Source organism: Morchella sextelata, assembly GCF_020137385.1.
Source record: "Morchella sextelata strain SCLS chromosome Unknown scls_27, whole genome shotgun sequence".
In the NCBI taxonomy this organism is placed as follows: Eukaryota; Fungi; Ascomycota; class Pezizomycetes; order Pezizales; family Morchellaceae; genus Morchella; species Morchella sextelata.
Window position 1 is genome coordinate 358,653 of NW_025408642.1, and position 16,894 is coordinate 375,546.

At 48.5% G+C, this 16,894-nt stretch overlaps 6 protein-coding genes across 6 annotated transcripts; 2 read left to right on the top strand and 4 right to left on the bottom strand.

Moving 5' to 3' along the window:
- Positions 1-1,038: 1,038 nt before the first annotated feature.
- H6S33_008648 (uncharacterized protein) lies at positions 1,039-1,818 on the top strand (the record flags this gene model as incomplete). The annotated part of the gene is made up of 1 exon (XM_044840122.1): positions 1,039-1,818. The coding sequence occupies one exon, from the start codon at positions 1,039-1,041 to the stop codon at positions 1,816-1,818; it is 780 nt and encodes a 259-aa protein (XP_044687762.1).
- Positions 1,819-2,969: 1,151 nt separating this feature from the next.
- On the bottom strand, positions 2,970-4,277 carry H6S33_008649 (uncharacterized protein; the record flags this gene model as incomplete). The annotated part of the gene is made up of 1 exon (XM_044840123.1): positions 2,970-4,277. The coding sequence occupies one exon, from the start codon at positions 4,275-4,277 to the stop codon at positions 2,970-2,972; it is 1,308 nt and encodes a 435-aa protein (XP_044687763.1).
- A 218-nt stretch (positions 4,278-4,495) lies between these two features.
- H6S33_008650 (uncharacterized protein) lies at positions 4,496-6,375 on the top strand (the record flags this gene model as incomplete). Its single annotated transcript, XM_044840124.1, has 4 exons — positions 4,496-4,740; positions 4,808-4,884; positions 4,949-5,028; positions 5,113-6,375. The coding sequence occupies 4 exons, from the start codon at positions 4,496-4,498 to the stop codon at positions 6,373-6,375; spliced, it is 1,665 nt and encodes a 554-aa protein (XP_044687764.1).
- Positions 6,376-7,809: 1,434 nt separating this feature from the next.
- On the bottom strand, positions 7,810-10,515 carry H6S33_008651 (uncharacterized protein; the record flags this gene model as incomplete). The annotated part of the gene is made up of 2 exons (XM_044840125.1): positions 7,810-7,812; positions 7,879-10,515. The coding sequence occupies 2 exons, from the start codon at positions 10,513-10,515 to the stop codon at positions 7,810-7,812; spliced, it is 2,640 nt and encodes an 879-aa protein (XP_044687765.1).
- Positions 10,516-12,076: 1,561 nt separating this feature from the next.
- H6S33_008652 (uncharacterized protein) lies at positions 12,077-12,718 on the bottom strand (the record flags this gene model as incomplete). Its single annotated transcript, XM_044840126.1, has 1 exon — positions 12,077-12,718. One exon carries the CDS (start codon positions 12,716-12,718, stop codon positions 12,077-12,079), a length of 642 nt encoding a protein of 213 aa, XP_044687766.1.
- Positions 12,719-15,248: 2,530 nt separating this feature from the next.
- On the bottom strand, positions 15,249-16,241 carry H6S33_008653 (uncharacterized protein; the record flags this gene model as incomplete). The annotated part of the gene is made up of 1 exon (XM_044840127.1): positions 15,249-16,241. One exon carries the CDS (start codon positions 16,239-16,241, stop codon positions 15,249-15,251), a length of 993 nt encoding a protein of 330 aa, XP_044687767.1.
- Positions 16,242-16,894: the final 653 nt, after the last annotated feature.

Sequence of the window (16,894 nt, forward strand, 5' to 3'; positions counted from 1 at the left end):
TTTGGGGTGTTGATTGTCTGCCGCAGTTCGCTGTCTTTCTCGGGTTGCTAGATACCAGGCGTATAGCATGCAGCCTGAAATTCAACTTTACCTTTAGACCTACGACTTACTTGCTTGCAAGTCACTGCTGAACCTATAGAGCCGGTTCGGTGAACGCCTTCATGCATTAGATTATGGGTAGGTACATAAATTAGTTGGGTAGGAGGTCTAAAGACAACGACTAAGCCGAGGTTGCTATGATTCGTTGTACGTTGGTTCGTCTGCTGGTGAAGGGCAACTGATCAAGATTGGGTTTGTGTGATAACGGTTAGAGATGGAAAAGGTGGGGGATGACTGTGAGAAGAGGTGTCCATATAATGAGCAAATCCTTGGTAGCCTGCTATCGTGGTATTGAGCTCCGGATACTCCGTCTATATGTTTCCAATATCAGCCGACTAGAGATGCAGAGAAACCTGACGGTGCCGTCGGCTTTGCAATTTGAGGACGGACTATCTGGCATGCACCCTGGATCTCGGCCTCCTATCTCTCACTTGCGATTCTCCCCAAGAGTCATCTGCTCTATCCGTCTTTAGTTACATCCGAGGGATTGATAGGAGCTCTTTCCCATTTGATTTTAAATTTCAAGTTTCACCGCAAATACTTATACTGATATAATGGTCTATTTTAGAGATCCGGCACGTCTTAAACCTCTATTGAGACCGTACAATGACAAGATTTGTGCTCGCGACGCTACCAGGGCACAGACACTGATTGGAATTTGATAACCAGCGAATTCTATCCATATCGGCTCTACAAATGCTCTTATATGTACCCATGATGCGGTTCTTACACCGGCACGCTCACAACCAGTCAACACACCTTCTATGACGTGACGCCTCTACTACCCCCTCCACTAATATCTTCTGACCCCAGGATAATTCTACGCTTCACCTCTATTCTTTGCCATATAATCCCGTCCGCTCTGTGAAACCTCAGACACCTCCCCAATTCCATAAACCTACCAGCCCACCACCGGCTTCTTCCCACTCACTGAATACAATGTCATCTCCCCCATCACATCCTCATAAGCTCCAGCGTAGATACTTCCCCAACACTCTCCCTAACTGCACTAGCACTGACCACAAAACCCACCTCGATACTCCTCACAATACCGCTCCCAATACCGTTCTCAATACCGTTCCCAGTACTGTTCTCAATACTGTTCCTATAACCATTCTCATGATGTCGACTGCCAGAACTTCAAACCGCCGCACTATCTCCCGCCCGCGCATCCAGCCGTCTAATGCCTACTTCAGCGACTATCCCATTCCCACTCCACGGTACTTCACCGAGCCTGCTCCAAGCCCAACCCCACCCATCATGGCAACTCACCCGCCTATTATGGCAACTCCCCTGCCCACTCCGCAACCCTCACAGAGTACGCAAGCCCAGCATGATCCCGACGTTGAGCCTTCCTTCTCGCCCATCCTGCCCCTACACCGAAGTCACAGCGACAGCAAGAACGGGAGGGAGAAGGAGAAGGAAGGTAAGCAAGAGGTTGACGAGTTCGACGGGGACGAGAGCGAGTGGCAAGACGCGCAAATACGGGAGTCGCAAATGAGCAGCAGAGAAGATGAAGGCGTGTGGGTTGATCCACTGGAGTGTATTTTGGGAGCCCTGCTGGCCGAAGAGTGGATGGTTATCGATGGGGAGGAGGAAGGAAACGACGAGTGGATCGACGATGACGATTGGCATAGTGCTGAGACTCAGGATGAATGGGTTGAGATGGCGAGAGAGCCGTTATCAGAGAGCAGAACTATTCAGCAGGAGAGCCAGTAGGGGGGTGTTTTGAGGGTTTTGTTTGTGCGGGGGTTTGGGTGCCGACTGTGATGGATGGACTATGTTTTTCTTGCGGGGTGAGGTTAGTTTATTTGGGGTTATATGTAGGTCTCTTTCTTTACGGAATTCGTTAAGTATATCTGAGGAGTTATCTGCTTTCTTTGAGGTCCTGCGGAGTGTTTCAGTAAATGCGTTGTCGTACTAATTATTACATGGCTGTTTTTTTCTTTGAAGGGTTTATTTCCTTAGTTCAGAGCCTTTTCGCACACTTTTAAGGGCCCCTTATCAAACACATTTGAACTAGTTGTCTATTTTTTTGGGGAGTTTATGTTTCATGCCTATCAAGTGTTTACTTAAGTAACCAATCACCGTTTATCACTCTTTGATTCTTTGATTCGTTGCTACGCGAGTGATATTTCATGATCATGGCCCAAACCAAGAAAGAAAAAAACATATCCAACGCCTATCTTACAAATGAAATCCCCGTAAAGATAAATCCTTGAGTTCTTTAAGTTCTAGACGTTGTGGCGCAGGTTAGCGGGATAGGTATCAAGACACGTTATAACGGCTACGTGTTTGCAACCTGTTAAGTATATCTGTTAGTTTTGAGATCTTATAAAGTTAAGCTACGGCACCGACTTAATCCAATCATCATCACTCTCATCTTCCTTCATTCGAGCATTAAGAGCAACAGAGACTCCAGACCCCAGATAGCGAGGCCTCGACAACGTTCGACTCGAGTGATTATACGCTTAGTAGGAATGTAAAATTGCTACTTGGCTTTGGAAATGACTTCAATTGGTTTCCGAGCGAGTGATGGTCCATGATCTAACTCCGGGAGGATATAGTATATAGCTAAAGTAATATTGACCGCAATAGACTGAAGATCTGTTTTCCCGTCAACTGGTCAAGTCCAGGGATTTAGGGCTGGATGTTCTATTTCTGGCAAGAAGTATCGGTCACTGCTGCAACACATCGCTATCAAAAAGAATAAAGCACCAGCGAAATATGCAGCAAGAAAATTGTTTTAACTATTTACATTAACATCGCAGCAAAGGCAAGACAAGACAAGACAAAAAACAACCCAAGCTTTTTTTCCCCTATCCTACAAAGATTACCACCAGCACCAGAACCAGCACCAGCACCAGCGCCTACAACTGAAACTTCTTCCGGTCCTTGTCCATCCCGCCCTTCCACTCCCACTCCACCCCATCCTTCACGCCCCTCTCCACTCTTCTCAACTTCAACGTAAACCTCGGCCCCAGCTCCTGCAACCCCACCTTCACATCTCCCTCCATTCCATTACTCCCATTCCCTCCATCCTTCCCGCCATCCTCCAGCCCATATCCCACCGGCTTCTCTCCCTCGCGGCGGTCGCGGAACACATACCTGTGTCTCCTGAGGAAGATAAAGTCACGCTGGTTGTGCAGCGTAACCACTTGTCTTCCACGTATCTCCGGCTGCCGTGGAAACATCGACTGGAACAGCGACGCCGTCACGCGCCCAAGCGGCGTGAGGAAATTATTCAGGATGAGCTCGGGAATATGCGACGTGGGATTACCGTGACCGCGGATGTGCTTCGCGGGGGTGTAGTTTGTCAGGCTGAAGTGGAACGTGGGGCCTGCCGGGAGGACGATGATTGTAAGGGCATTGAGGATCTTGCGGTCCTCGTTCGCGACGAGGACGTGCGTGTATGGCTCTCTGGGACTGCCATCGGCGTTGGTGGTCGTCGGTGTGGCGGCGTAGCTGCAGATCTCCTTGATGCTGTGGGCGTGTGTGCCTGGCCGCCCGCGCGGGATGTAAGTGGCGTTCGGGAAAAGCATGGTGAGGTCCTCGGCGGGCTGGTGCACATGGCAGTTGCGCGAGGTGGTGATCAGGATGCGCGGTACCGGGTAGGAGGCCTTCTCGGCCGCGGGGGTTGTTAGCAGCGTGGGGAACAGCGCTTGTGTCTCCTCCGAGTCTGCCTTTGCTGCCTGCTCCTTCTCGCGGGCTGCTAGCAGGCGGGCTTCGATCTGTTCTGGTGTTTCGGGCTCTGGCTCTTTCGGCTTCTCGTCGTCGTCGTCCTCCTCCTCCTCCTCCTCTGAGTCGGCGTCAGAGTCCGTATCCATATCATCTGAGCTGCGCTTCTTCTTCTGCTTCTTCTGTGGTGGTGCTGCTGCTGCTGCCGCCGCAGCAGCTTCAATGGCTGTCTCGCGGCGGCCGGGAATTGCGCCCTCGACTCGCTCATCCCATACACGCTTTCGCTCTATGGTAGCGGGGATGTTTGTCTTTATGCGCTGCTCGCGGAGGGAGGGGTCGCGGGTCTCGGCCTTCTTGCGTTCGAAGCGCTCCGAGCGCTTCTGTGAGGCGAGGGCCGACTTGATACGCACATTGTGGGACTGGCGGTGCAGCTTATTGGGGATGTTGAATGTGCGGGAGGTGTTTTGAGAGGTTGTGGTCTTCTTTACTGTTCGTGCCATCTTGGTGGTGGATGTGGGGATATTCTCGGAGGTGAGGTTTGGGGTGTGTCGTTTGTTGCTGAGACAGCTTTTTTTTTCTTTCTAGCGTTTGTGGGATGAAATCTTGGCGTGCATGACGCCCTGCACCCCTCCAACATATTTTTTTTCTCAGTGAACAAAATAGCAATCCGCACAGACAGACAAGACAGTATCAGAAAGATACACACCCGCCTGCAGCAATGATCACAGCAACAACTTGGGTGCCCCGCGGCTTTGCGGCCCAGTTCCCCGTCCGCCAGGACGTCACCGAGGAGGAGTATGAGCGCATTGCAGACCTTGCCCGCCTGCAACTCGAGGATGCTCAGGAGGACCTTGACGATGCGCGCGCTGAGGCTGGCGAGGAGGGGAGTAAGAAGAGCAAGAAGGGCGAGACGGAGGCTATGGAAATGAAGGACGCCGATGAGGATAGAGAGGACAAAGAGGAGTCAGTATTTATTACTTTAATATATTTAAACTTGAATTGTGGTGCTGATTTGATTGTGCGGTGGCAGGATCGACGATGACCTCAAGGAGTATGATCTCGAGAACTACGACGAGCCTACAGAGGAGGAGAAGAAGACCGGTGAAGGTATGAGGATCTCTAGGGATATTGTGAATATCTATAGGCTGGATGATTGACACTCTCTCTGCAGTCATGGGCATGTTTGGAAACATTAAGGGCCTAGCATACTACCAGCCCGGCGAAGCAGATCCATACATCACCATCAACGATGTAAGTCTGCTCCATACCTCAATTACAATACTCCCCAATTCCAATACCCCCCAATTCTAATGTCCCCACTAACACCCTCTCCAGGCCGAAGATGACGAAGAGCGCGAAGAGCTCCAGATCCTCCCCACCGACAACCTTCTCATCGCCGCCAAATCCGAAGACGACGTCTGCCACCTCGAGATCTACGTCTACGAAGACAGCGCCGACAACCTCTATGTTCACCACGACATCATGCTCCCCGCCATTCCCCTCTGCGTCGAATGGCTCGACATCCCCGTCGGCAAGAACCTCACCAATGCTCCCGACGCCCGCGGCAACTACGTTGCCGTAGGCACCATGGATCCCGACATCGAAGTCTGGAACCTCGACCTCATTGATACCCTCTACCCCAACGCCATCCTCGGCGCCGGCGGCGCCCCCGCCCCTACTGAAATCACCAAGAAGAAGAAAAAGAGCAAACGCAAAGCACCCGTCGCGAATGACACTCACCACATCGACGCCGTCCTCTCCCTCGCCGGCAACCGCCAGCACCGCAACCTCCTTGCCTCGGCGTCAGCGGATAAGACAGTGAAGCTATGGGACCTCAACACCACGACCTGCGCCAAGTCGTACTCCCACCACACCGACAAGGTCTGTGCCCTTGCATGGCACCCCACGAACTCCACCACGCTGCTGTCGGGCTCCTACGACCGCACCGTTGTGTGGGCGGACATGCGTGCTCCGGACGCCGCGCCCCCGCGCTGGGGGCTCGAGAGCGATGTCGAGGACCTCAAATGGGACCCGCATGACAACCACTACTTCTACGTGTCCACCGAGGGTGGTGCCGTGCACTTCTTCGACACTCGTGTTCTCCCGGCATCACCCGCCGCCAGCAGGCCTGTGTGGACGCTACAAGCGCACGACAAGAGCGTGTCCAGCTTTGACATCTCGCCTGTTGTGCCTGGGTTCCTTGCGACGGGGTCGGCGGATAAGACTGTGAAGCTGTGGAACACGCAGACAGAGACTGGGGGTCCGTCGATGGTGTCGAGTCGGGACTTGGGGATGGGAAGGATCTTCTCTACGAGGTTTGCGCCGGATGCGGAGGTTGGGTTTAGACTGGCTGTTGCGGGGAGTAAAGGTGCGGTGACCGTGTGGGATACCAGTACCAATGCTGGTATTAGGAGGACGTTTGCCGGGCGTGTTGCGGCAGTGGCACCGGTCGCGGAAGGGGCAGAGGTGGTGGAGGATAGGCTTGTGGGCGTGGAGGAGAGTAGTGGGGAGAGTGAGAGTGAGGATGGGGAGGGGGAGGATGATGGCGAGGAGGCGGGTCCGGATGGATGGGAGAGTATGGACGAGAAGGAAGGATGATTAGACCCAGGTTGGGGTCCGTGGGAGGAGGAATTGTATATAGTTAGTTAGCTTCTTTTTTAGTTAGTATTCCATAGAGTGAAATCAAAAGTTTTTGCGGTCTTCTTTATATTCTAATCAACTTACCTTAAGACATTGTAATAGTATATCTATAAATAGGATGGCCAGTAGATCATGATGTACGTCGTGGTGGATTGTGATTGCAGGGTTAGGTGTCCCCCTAGCTCACTTTGCCCTCCCTCCCTTAAATATTACTTCCGGACTTTGACAGTTGTGTGGGCGAGGTAGTCTAGTGGTAGACGCCTCGTCTTGCTACACCGAGTGGGTTGTCCCCATGACCATCAATAGGTCATGGGTTCAATGTAACAGGGAGTAGAGTTCGATATACCGGGTAGTTGATCTCAGGGTCCTTCCGCAAATTAGCACCTATAGCCTGTGAGGGGCGTATGGTCACAGCATTACTTTTTGTGTATTTATTGCCCCCCCCCCCCCTTTTTTTTTTTGAGGGGCCTGAAGGCCTTAGTGGGGTATGTGTGATATCGGTCAGGTCTCTGGCCCGTAACCGCCGCTTCATTATCTTAGCTTCTCTCTCAGGAACCTTTTCCATCCGCTCGCTCTACCAGAGTTGACACAGATGAAACAATGAACAAACCTGTGACGATTTACCAGTACCAATCTCCCTCCCATTTTTTTTTTTTTTTAGAGATAGGGGCGTTGATTTATGACGAATAAGTTAATTTGAGTTGTTGCGCGCATACTTATGTAGTCGTAAGTTGCAGATTGCCAAGATCCATAGAATATCACTCGGTGGTGCCAAGATAAATCTGCTCGTCGACAAAAGAAGAAAGGTTCGTTAATGAGTTCCCACTGGCACCTGGTGCCGAGGTTGCTACATCTTTGTATTTACGTCCGGAGGGCTTAAATGTTTCCATATAGATGTCATGATAGATTACACGAAGCCAAAATAAAAACATTTAATTACATTACGATAATGAATTTTACCCAGAATACGGTAGTATTTGATCATAATCAGGTGCTATAGAATAGCATAATCTCGTTATAATGGTTCCTATTCTAGAAATAAATACTAGCTCCTAGCTGATCTCCTCCCATTTATAATTACATATAGATACTTTGTATTAGTAACGGAGAATATGGATGTCGAGGCATACATACTTGTATTGTGTTCCGAAGTGCTACATGTAACATTGTTTGAATGGGAAATGACTGTTTGATTTATTCTGTATCTAAGTATCTACTAAATACATGTAGTTGTCACCGTCGCAGCCCAAATTTGATTCTTCCCACTTTAGTTTAAATTCGCCTTGTAGATTGTAGTTGCCTTGTAGTAGTTTGTAATCGACGTGTAAATTGCAGTTGACTTGTAGTTTTTAGTCGATTCGCAATTTGTAGTCGACTTGTGGCCGAGACTTTTTACTGTAAAGCCCGCCACCAGGCATTAGAAGAGTTACCGGGGTCAGATTGTGAGATGGAAGAGCTCACAGAAGCTTGTAGCTGTTCGTCGGTGATGGTAGTAGATACGGCAGCATCTTTACGGACCTCAGAAGACTCGACCATTTCGTACCCCCCCTCATCCATCTTGTCGTTCGCCTGAAGTTTATTTTGGACACCAATGTTAGACGCCAGGGTGCTGGAACTAGTGATGCTGGTTTGAGACCGGGTGAGTGTCCTGTTGGTGCCGCGTTGTCCACGGGCGGTCTCTTTCTCTTCTTGATTCTGGCGATCCGCTTGTTTCTTCAGGTTCCTGTGGAGACGTCTTTCTTCAAACTCTGCGGCTGACTCCTCCTTGGAGATGGACTCTTTCCTCTTGCGAGTGACGGGTTGCTGAGCGGGAGACTCCTTAGTGGGGGACTTTTGAATGGCAGACTCTTGAGCAGAGGATTTCTGAGTTGACGATTCTTGTGCGAAAGACTCTTCTATTTTCTTAGCTTCTTCTGCCTTCATAGCTTCTCTCGCGAGCTTCTCTGGATACCACAAGAGCGTTCCGTCGGCGCTACGCTGCCCCTTGGCGATCTCGATGTCTTTCTGAATCTGACGATTTCTCTGTTGGATATGGTTCCTGTAGAGACGTTTATCTTTCAACTCCTCTGCTGCTGCAAGCTCCTCGGAGGCTGAAGCTCCCGCAGCGGAAGCCTCTCTTTTTTTGGCCTCCTCTGCCTCCAGCGCGTTTCTCTTGCGCTTTTCAGACCACCACAGGAGCTTTCCGCTGGCGTCGCGCTGTCCATTGGCGATCTCGATCTCCTTTTGCTCTAGCCTCTCACCTCGGCGTTTCTCATTGAAGACTTCACGTTTTTCTCTATAACGAATCACCTGCTCCGGCGTCCAGTTCTTCTGCCATTTAGCTGCTCTTGACTCGGGTTTTGCTTTACGCATCATCTGGATGGGGGTTCCATCGACGGGAGATTCTTGGGCCGAAGAATCCTGGACGGAGGACTCTTGATCTTGGGAATTCGGGATGGGAGACTCCTGGTCTGGAGAGTCTTGATTTGAAGACGGCTGAGTGGAAGACTCGCCTTTTGCTCTGGCTTCTGCTTCTAGGGCGGCTCTTTTGAGCTTCTCTGGCCACCACAGGAGCTTTCCGTTGGCGTCGCGCTGTCCGTTGGCGATCTCGATCTCCTTCTGCTGTTGCCTCTCCCCTCGGCGTTTCTCATTGAAGATTTCACGTTTTTCGTTGAAACGGGCCAGTTGCTCCGGCGTCAAAGTACTCTTATATTGAGCTACTTTTGATTCGGGTTTTCCCTCCGGCATCTGGAATAGGGGAGCGTCATCGATGGGAGACTCCTGGGCTGGAGATTCTTCATTTGAAGGTCCCTGAGCGGAGGATTCAGCTCTTTTTTTGGCCTCAGCTTCCATGGCGTCTCTCTTGCGCTTTTCTGACCACCACAGGAGCTTTCCCCTAGCGTCGCGCTGTCCATTAGCGATCTCGATTTCCTTTTGCTGTTGCCGCTGCTTTCGTTGCTTCTCAACCTCGGTTCGATGCCTTTCTTCGAAAAGAACCAGCTGCTCTGGTGTTAACGTCTTCTTGTATTGAGCTATTTTTGACTCGGGCTTTCCTTTCTCCGGCATCTGGAATAAAGGAGTGTTATCGATAGGAGACTCTTGAGTTGGGGAATCTGGTACAGGGGACTCCTGGTCTGGGGATTGTTGCTCTGAAGATTCGGCTCTTTCTCTGGCTTTGGCTTCCAAGGCTAGTCTTTTGAGCTTCTCTGGATACCACAGGAGCCTTCCCCTAGTGTCGCGCTGCCCATTGGCGATCTCGATTGCTCTTTGTTTATGTCGCTCCTGTCGGATTTTCTGATTGCGGAGTATAAGACTGATCTCGGAATGAAGTGTCCGTAGCCGCAGCTCCTTAGGTGTGTACTGATTCGTGTATTTGGCCTCTCTTCTCTTATGTCTAGGCAGGTCCTCCAGCCTCTCGGCGGGAGACTGATCAGTGGAGGAATCCGGGACGGATGACTCTGGAGTGGGAGATTCTTGGATAGGAGATTGTTGGGTGGAAAACTCTCCTTCTTCGCCAGCTTCTGCTTCCATAGATTCTTTGCCCGTGTCTAAATCCATTTTAAGCCGATTATATTCATCTCGTAGGCGCGCAACGGTAGTGTTCTCTCTGTCAACCCGACGTTGCTCATCCCGTCTCATTTTTGCCAGCCAACGCTCTTCATTTCGTTGGACCAGGGCTTCTTCATCTGTAAGCTTCTTCTTTTCCTCTGGAACATCTCCCTCTTTCTCTCCCTCTTCCTCTTCGTCCACCTTCTTTGCTTCATTCACCTCAACTTCATTTTCCTCCTCCGCTTCTTTCACCTCGTCTATCTTATTGTTCTCGGTATCCGGAGTGGGAGACGCATTGTTGCTCACCGTCTCTTCGTTGGTTGTTCTCTCTTTTTCGGCCAATTTAGTAAGGGCATCGGCTGCTTTCCTTTTCTGATATCCCTGGCGGGAACTCTCATTTTTCTTGAGACGGGCCTCTTCGAGTCTGCTGAGACGGAGCTCTTCTTTTCTTTTGAAATAGGCCTCTTCAAGAGCCTGTGCTTGGGCATTTGAGGACTCGGTGGGACTGTCCGAGGTTTGGTTGGCAGGAGAGAGATATTTTGTCCGCCTGGGGCGGTCTGTTGGCCCCATCTTGGTTATTGCTGTGAAATGGGGAGAGAGATTTAGTGAACTTGTTGTATTTGTGTTCGGGTGAAATATTTTGGGCGAAAGAAACACGGTTGGTTTTTTTTGCCCGAAAAATGCCAAGCTTGGGAAATGAGTACTGGGGATGCGTTCCTTAGAAAGGTTCGGCACAGAATTCTTTTTGGAAAATGTCTCACATTTTGGGTAGCATCGCTTTTACGTTAATCACTAACGTAAAAAGAGGGTGAATGTGGGCCCTCTTCTACTTTTGCGAATCTCGAGGGGAGTGTATGAAGCGAAGTAATCAACGATTTAAAGGATCGAGTGATGCCTCATGATTCTTGCCCTCCTGGCCCCTTCCAATCCTAGTATGTCATCCATCTATGATCTCGGGGCTGAAACTTAGAAAAAAGCTTCCAATAGTCTTATACGTGCATGCAATGGTCCTGGGAAAAAAAAGAGATCTTGTCCATCGTGGAATAACAATCACGAATTATCACTCGTTTTAGTTTGGCTCTCAAATGACAGCGGAACTAAGCATGGCATGTGACTTTTCGTTTTACTTTATAGCTACATGTAGCTACATGCCTACCTACCCCACCCGAACTGATTTCATTCCTGAAGGGCGAATATAGAACACCGCGTTTGATATAACTCGGTGTCGACCCGGTAATTAAATTATAAAAACGTCCGCACAGCCAAATCTTTATTCCGAACCACGCAACTGATAAACTCCAAATCTTCCTCAAGTTAGGAGAACATTGATGAGGTCCTAAAGTTAATCTTTCGGCCATTTCTCCCAGCAATTGGAGGCTGTAGAGTGCTGTAGCGAACCGGTGGGGTCTTGTTATGTTGTCACACATGCATAGGTCCCTTTTACCAGATCGACACCCATATTATATGTATACCCTAATTATAACCTGTGTGTTTCGAGAGAAATAGAAACGGAATAAAGGAATTTCTCCACATATATCACAATAACCTCCGATCCGAGAGCACGAGATATATATCCTTCATAAGGAAGCACAGGCTCCAAGTTTGACTGAAGCTTAAGAGGTGCGTGGGTAAGACACTTAACAAGGTCCTTTTCGAGATGCGAAATTTGAGGTAGTACAGTCGAATCTTTCTATAAGGGTACCTCCTATAAGAATAATCGCCCTATAAGGGTACGACTTCTCGGTCCTTATTTGCCCTTCTAAGTAGAAAATAACGCTTGCTATAAGGGTACCAATCTCCGGTCCCGGGGGTACCGTTATAGAGAGATTCGACTGTAGGCCTATATATGGGATCGCTATGTTATAATTACTGGCATGAATTTCAGAAATTCTTTCCCTCTAACTACCAAGGCAAGGCTACCACTCGAAATTATTTAATGTTCGATATGCGCATTAGGCTAAAGAATCTAGCTAGTGACTAAGGAACTTGCTTTTGGGAAATTACAGCATCTTTTCATTTTATGGTTTATTATAGATGCTGCACTGTGTGTGTTTTTTTGGCCTCGCGAATAAAAACTCACAATGCCCAGGATCTCTAAAATCTAGATCTCATGATTGCAATTGTGCTGTTTTTAGGAACGGAGCCCTCGAGAGTCTTCCACCATCTTATCCTCGGCATGGACAGTATCCTGCACTTCACAGCCTCCACTCCCTGCGCCCTGGACCTGCAAAATTTCTTCACCTTCAACCACCATCTGTGGCTCCGCCACCACCTTCCCCTTCAGTGAATCCCCTTTGCCAGTAGTAAGAGCCGTCTTCGTATTCCTCGCTTCTCTTTCCGCCTCCCGCTTTACCTTCCGAAGCCTCTTTAACTCCACAATAAACGCCGCTTGCCCACTCGTGTCGCAATGCCCAGCAGCAACCGCAAGAGCACGCAAACCGTCCCTATAACGCGCCGCCCTGGTTCTTTCGTCCTTTCGAATTTCGGCGAGCCTCACTGGGCCGTAGGCAAACCGAGGTCGGAACTCTTTGAGACGGCCGGAGGGATAGCGTTCGCGGAGTTCAATTGGTGGCTTCTGGATATTCATTTTCGAGTAGCGGCGTCGCTTGCGGGTGGGGGTAGAGGTGGGTAAGACGGTGTCGTTAGGTGGCTGCTTAAATTGGGCAGATGTGTCTGAGAGTCCTAGTGATCGCTGTAGGGCCACATCTTGCTGTAGGTCGATTGTATCTCCCCGCAGGGTTGGGTCTATATCTTCCAATGGGGTTGAGCGCATTTTCTTTTCCTATACCAAGATGTGAATGAGTGCGCAGAATTAGATGCGATACATGACTTACCTATAACAGCCGTTGAGGTAGTGGCTTGTATATGGCTGTATACCAGACGTCGCTCAGACCGAGACTTTTAGGGGGTCCTGGTGGTATGGTGAAAGTTCAGACCAAAGGGATGGGCGAGGAGAGAAGCAGGAGGACTGTATTCGCTACTCTTTCCACTAGTCCGAAGAGCCTGGAGACGCATAAAGACATTCATTCTATGGGGCGCAGGGCTATGTTGCATCGTCATCTATAATCACTCGGATTGGGAATCTGGCCCAAAAATCGACCTACTAGTATTGTGAGCCATAATATCAAGGTTTTAAAACTTGAGTATCAATCATAGAAGAATCACAAAATTTCATTTGTATTTTCAATAATTTTCAGCTCCTCGCCCACATCTCGAGATCTCTTCTGAGCCTTTTCATCTCCATATTTATACTGTCTTTTCATGATCAGGCCAACGATATTTTCGGTATTTCTTTGGCTTCTCCACTTCTTTCCAATTCGAATTCCACGTGTTATTGTGGAGAGAAAAGAAGCTTCTATTGCTGATATTATTAAGGTTTTCGACGTATTCTGTAGGCCCTATTAGCAATAATATTCACCATCTAGCAATATGATCCATACATTATAGGTAAGACATGGAAGTGAGCAGCTTCGCAAAATTTTCATGGAGAACGAGTAGTATCCTACTGCGATGTAGAACCCCTCCACCAGGTCAGTCCACCCTAGAACTCCTCTTTCGTGACCGATTCCTACCACTGACATGCCAGCATACATTTTCTTTTCAGTAACGATGTTTCAATATAATAAGTGCGATTCTCGCTATTCATGTACCCCATCACATCGTCAAATAAGATTTGGGGGGGGGGGGGGGGGGTACGAATAGGCCCTCTACTGATGGAGAAGTCCCTGCCCAATTTCGTGTTCACTCATAGAAGAACTCTTGAACGTTCTTCGACGTATTCTGTAGGCAGTGAACGCTTAACTTCGTAGGTTTAAGGAACACCTGTTGTTCCTTAGTTAGCTCATGAAATATGCACAAGAGAATAAAGGATAAATGTAGTTTTCGATTTATAACACGATAGTCACGGGGACTAGCGCTTAGTGTTCTTCACGACACCGTTCGAGAAGAACCAAGATACGTTCCTTTGTCAGTTCCCATACTGGTTTCAAAATATCGGGTCAATATTTGTAAGCCAAGGTCCAACAAAAAAAGCCCCTATACCTCTGTTATTCAGATGTTAGCCGATAAACGTTTTTAGACTCTTGATCTTGCTCGGATGATGGTTGAAGTTTTGGTATAACAGCTCGGGAGCGGCTAAAATAGTGAAAGATCGAGGGAGAGCTAGGCTGACGAGCAGCTTGCTGCTAGTAGGGGATGGATACTAGACTAGGGGAGAACCAGGCTCCCTACTAACGACTTTGCTCCTAGTGCTTACGACACTACATGTACTTAGTAGATTTCAAGCCGGTAGATTCAAGACCAGAACATCTGGTGTCGAGTTGTTCGAGACAAGACTTTAGGACGATTTTTTTATAGTAGACGTACATGTATCTGAATATGGTGTCATGATGCTTATTCGGATCAGTGTTGTTTGTGAGAGACAGAAGAGAATTGTAACTGCATTGCAAGTGTATGGTTGCTATTACAAAAGTATAAAGAACAAGCTACTTTTCTAGTGAGCAAGGCCAAACATCACATATTAAAATCACGTATTTATCAGACAACTGAATTCATCATCGTGACACGGTAAGATATAATAACAAATAGCAAAGACTATAGAAAAGAATAATGATTACATGTAGTCTTAGCCTATCTGTCAAGATACATGTACATGTAGTTCTTGACAACGTATTCTCTCCCGTGTTCTAATGCCCCAGTCCCTACCTCTCCATCCTTGTCACCACCTCGCTCCCGGGCCCACTACCTCGCCCTCAACCGTTCCACTCCCACCAATTTCAAACCCCCCGATATCCTAGTTAAGGTCGCATACACCTCACCAACAGCACCTAATTCAAAGAACCACTCCGGCCTTCTGAGCCTATCTTGATGTTACTTATATTACAGGATTGTTCCGGGCTTGGGTACGGGTGAATCAATGCTCGAGAAGTTCGAATTGTAAATGAGGAATGGGCTTCATGGTCATGATGGATTATCACTCACCGAGGTAGCGTAGAAAACCTAGGATCAAAGCATAATTAAACCCACATCCTACTTTATTCCAAGTAATAATTGTTGTTAACAATATGTATTCACACAGATCTACATTTGTCCTTTCCGAGTGGTCCACTTAAAATATTGGTGTTAAGGTTGGTATGTTTTTCAATAGTACTATACAGCACAGAGTATAGCCATAATTGGCTTTCAATTTTCCGAGTAGCTATGACAGCAGAATGATCGCCATGAGCAATTTATAAGTTTGAGAAAAGACTGTGTTAATCGTTATATACTAAGAATAAAGAAGAATACTAAAATAAAGTTAACAATCAAGTGCTACTGTCATACCAGACCAGCAGATCAACCATTTGATGGTTCCTCGCCATGGCAGTTTTAAGCAAGGAGATTCCTCGGGCTGTCTCAATGCTGAACTTGGCCCCGTGACTCAGGATGGTGAGAACATGCCTGCTGAATCCTCTTTTGACCGCTTTCTCCAATACGGTTTCACCCTCAGCATCCTCCAACTCAGCATCCGCCCCACCATCAATCAGTATCTTATACAACTGCGGATTCCCCGCAGCTGCAAACAACACTGTCTGGCCAACCTCCAAGATCCTGTCAAACGGCTCCGTAGCCGCCAACAACCTAAAATTAACCTCCGCCCCACCGGCAACCAACAGCTGGCAGATCTCGGCCGCATGTTGTCCCGGTGCCGTCAACGCCTCGATCAACGCAGTCCTCCCATCCGCATTCACCGCATTAACGTCGGCACCCCACTTCAGCAGCAGCGAAACCAGACCTGGAGAAGACCCACTTCCTCGGCCCAAAGCTGCCCAGTGTAGTGCCGGTTTGGCCCGGTACATGAACTGGTTGCTGAGGCGATAGAGATTCGGGTCTGCACCTGCGCTGAGCAACACCCGGCAGATGGCCATGTGCCCGCCAATAACGGCCCAGATGAGCGGTGTATACCCAGCATTGTCGGTACAGTTTAGTGCGGCGCCGCGGGAGACAAGAAACCGTACCATTTGCAAACCACCGTTGCAGGCTGCGATTGCGAGTGCTGTGCGCTGGGTTTGGGCCTCGGGACAATTGATAAAGTGGCCGAGGGCAAGAAGGTAAGAGGCGAGAGGTATATGAGAGCGCTGTGATGCCCAGATGAGAGGAGAACTACCATCAGAAGGATGGGTAGCATATTCGTAAAGAAAGAATGTGTAGGCCCTTTTTAGAGCTCCTGAGGTACGGACGAGGGATCCAAGGTCATACGGTTCCAAATGTTTGGCAATAAGAGCGTGAATCTCGGGAGGAATGAGTGGAAAGCCCATGATGGGAATTATGTAGTTGCTTGTTTTGTATGTAGTGGGCGAGCTTCTACTACTTTTTTTGTTTGTTTACCTCTCGAAGGTAGGTGGTTGTTTTGGCCAATGGTGACTGGAAACACCTACAAGAGTCTCTTGGCAACTATAGGTGAGAGTATAGTGAAATTTGGCAAAACAATACGTTTGTAAGGCTTGGATTAGATTGAATGACGTAGCAAATTATCCACCCAGGAGTAGATCCACGATAAGCTGTGTTCCTCAAGTGCACAACACCAGTGCCAATTAACTTGTCAACCCCAACTATTACAATCACACTTTACTTCACATATCTCCCAGAGATCCTCTCATTTTCCCACTCTTTCTTCCTCCATCTATTTCAGAACTTGGGTTTTGACGCATAGACCCATTCAGAGAGAGGTGGTGGTTGAGTGCCAAGAACCGAGTGATTATCCATGACTATGAATAATCAGCTAACGAGTAATCATGACGGCGCAGACTTAGATAAACTTATAGATTAATGTTAATTGTGGGACCAATTCATTCCCAACTCTCTAGTGAATAGCTGTCTGCATCCCCTCCACGCTTGATCCCGATAAACACGATTAAAGGCAAGTTTTATCTCTTTTTTACTGTGTAGCTAGTCCAGCTGCCTGACTACA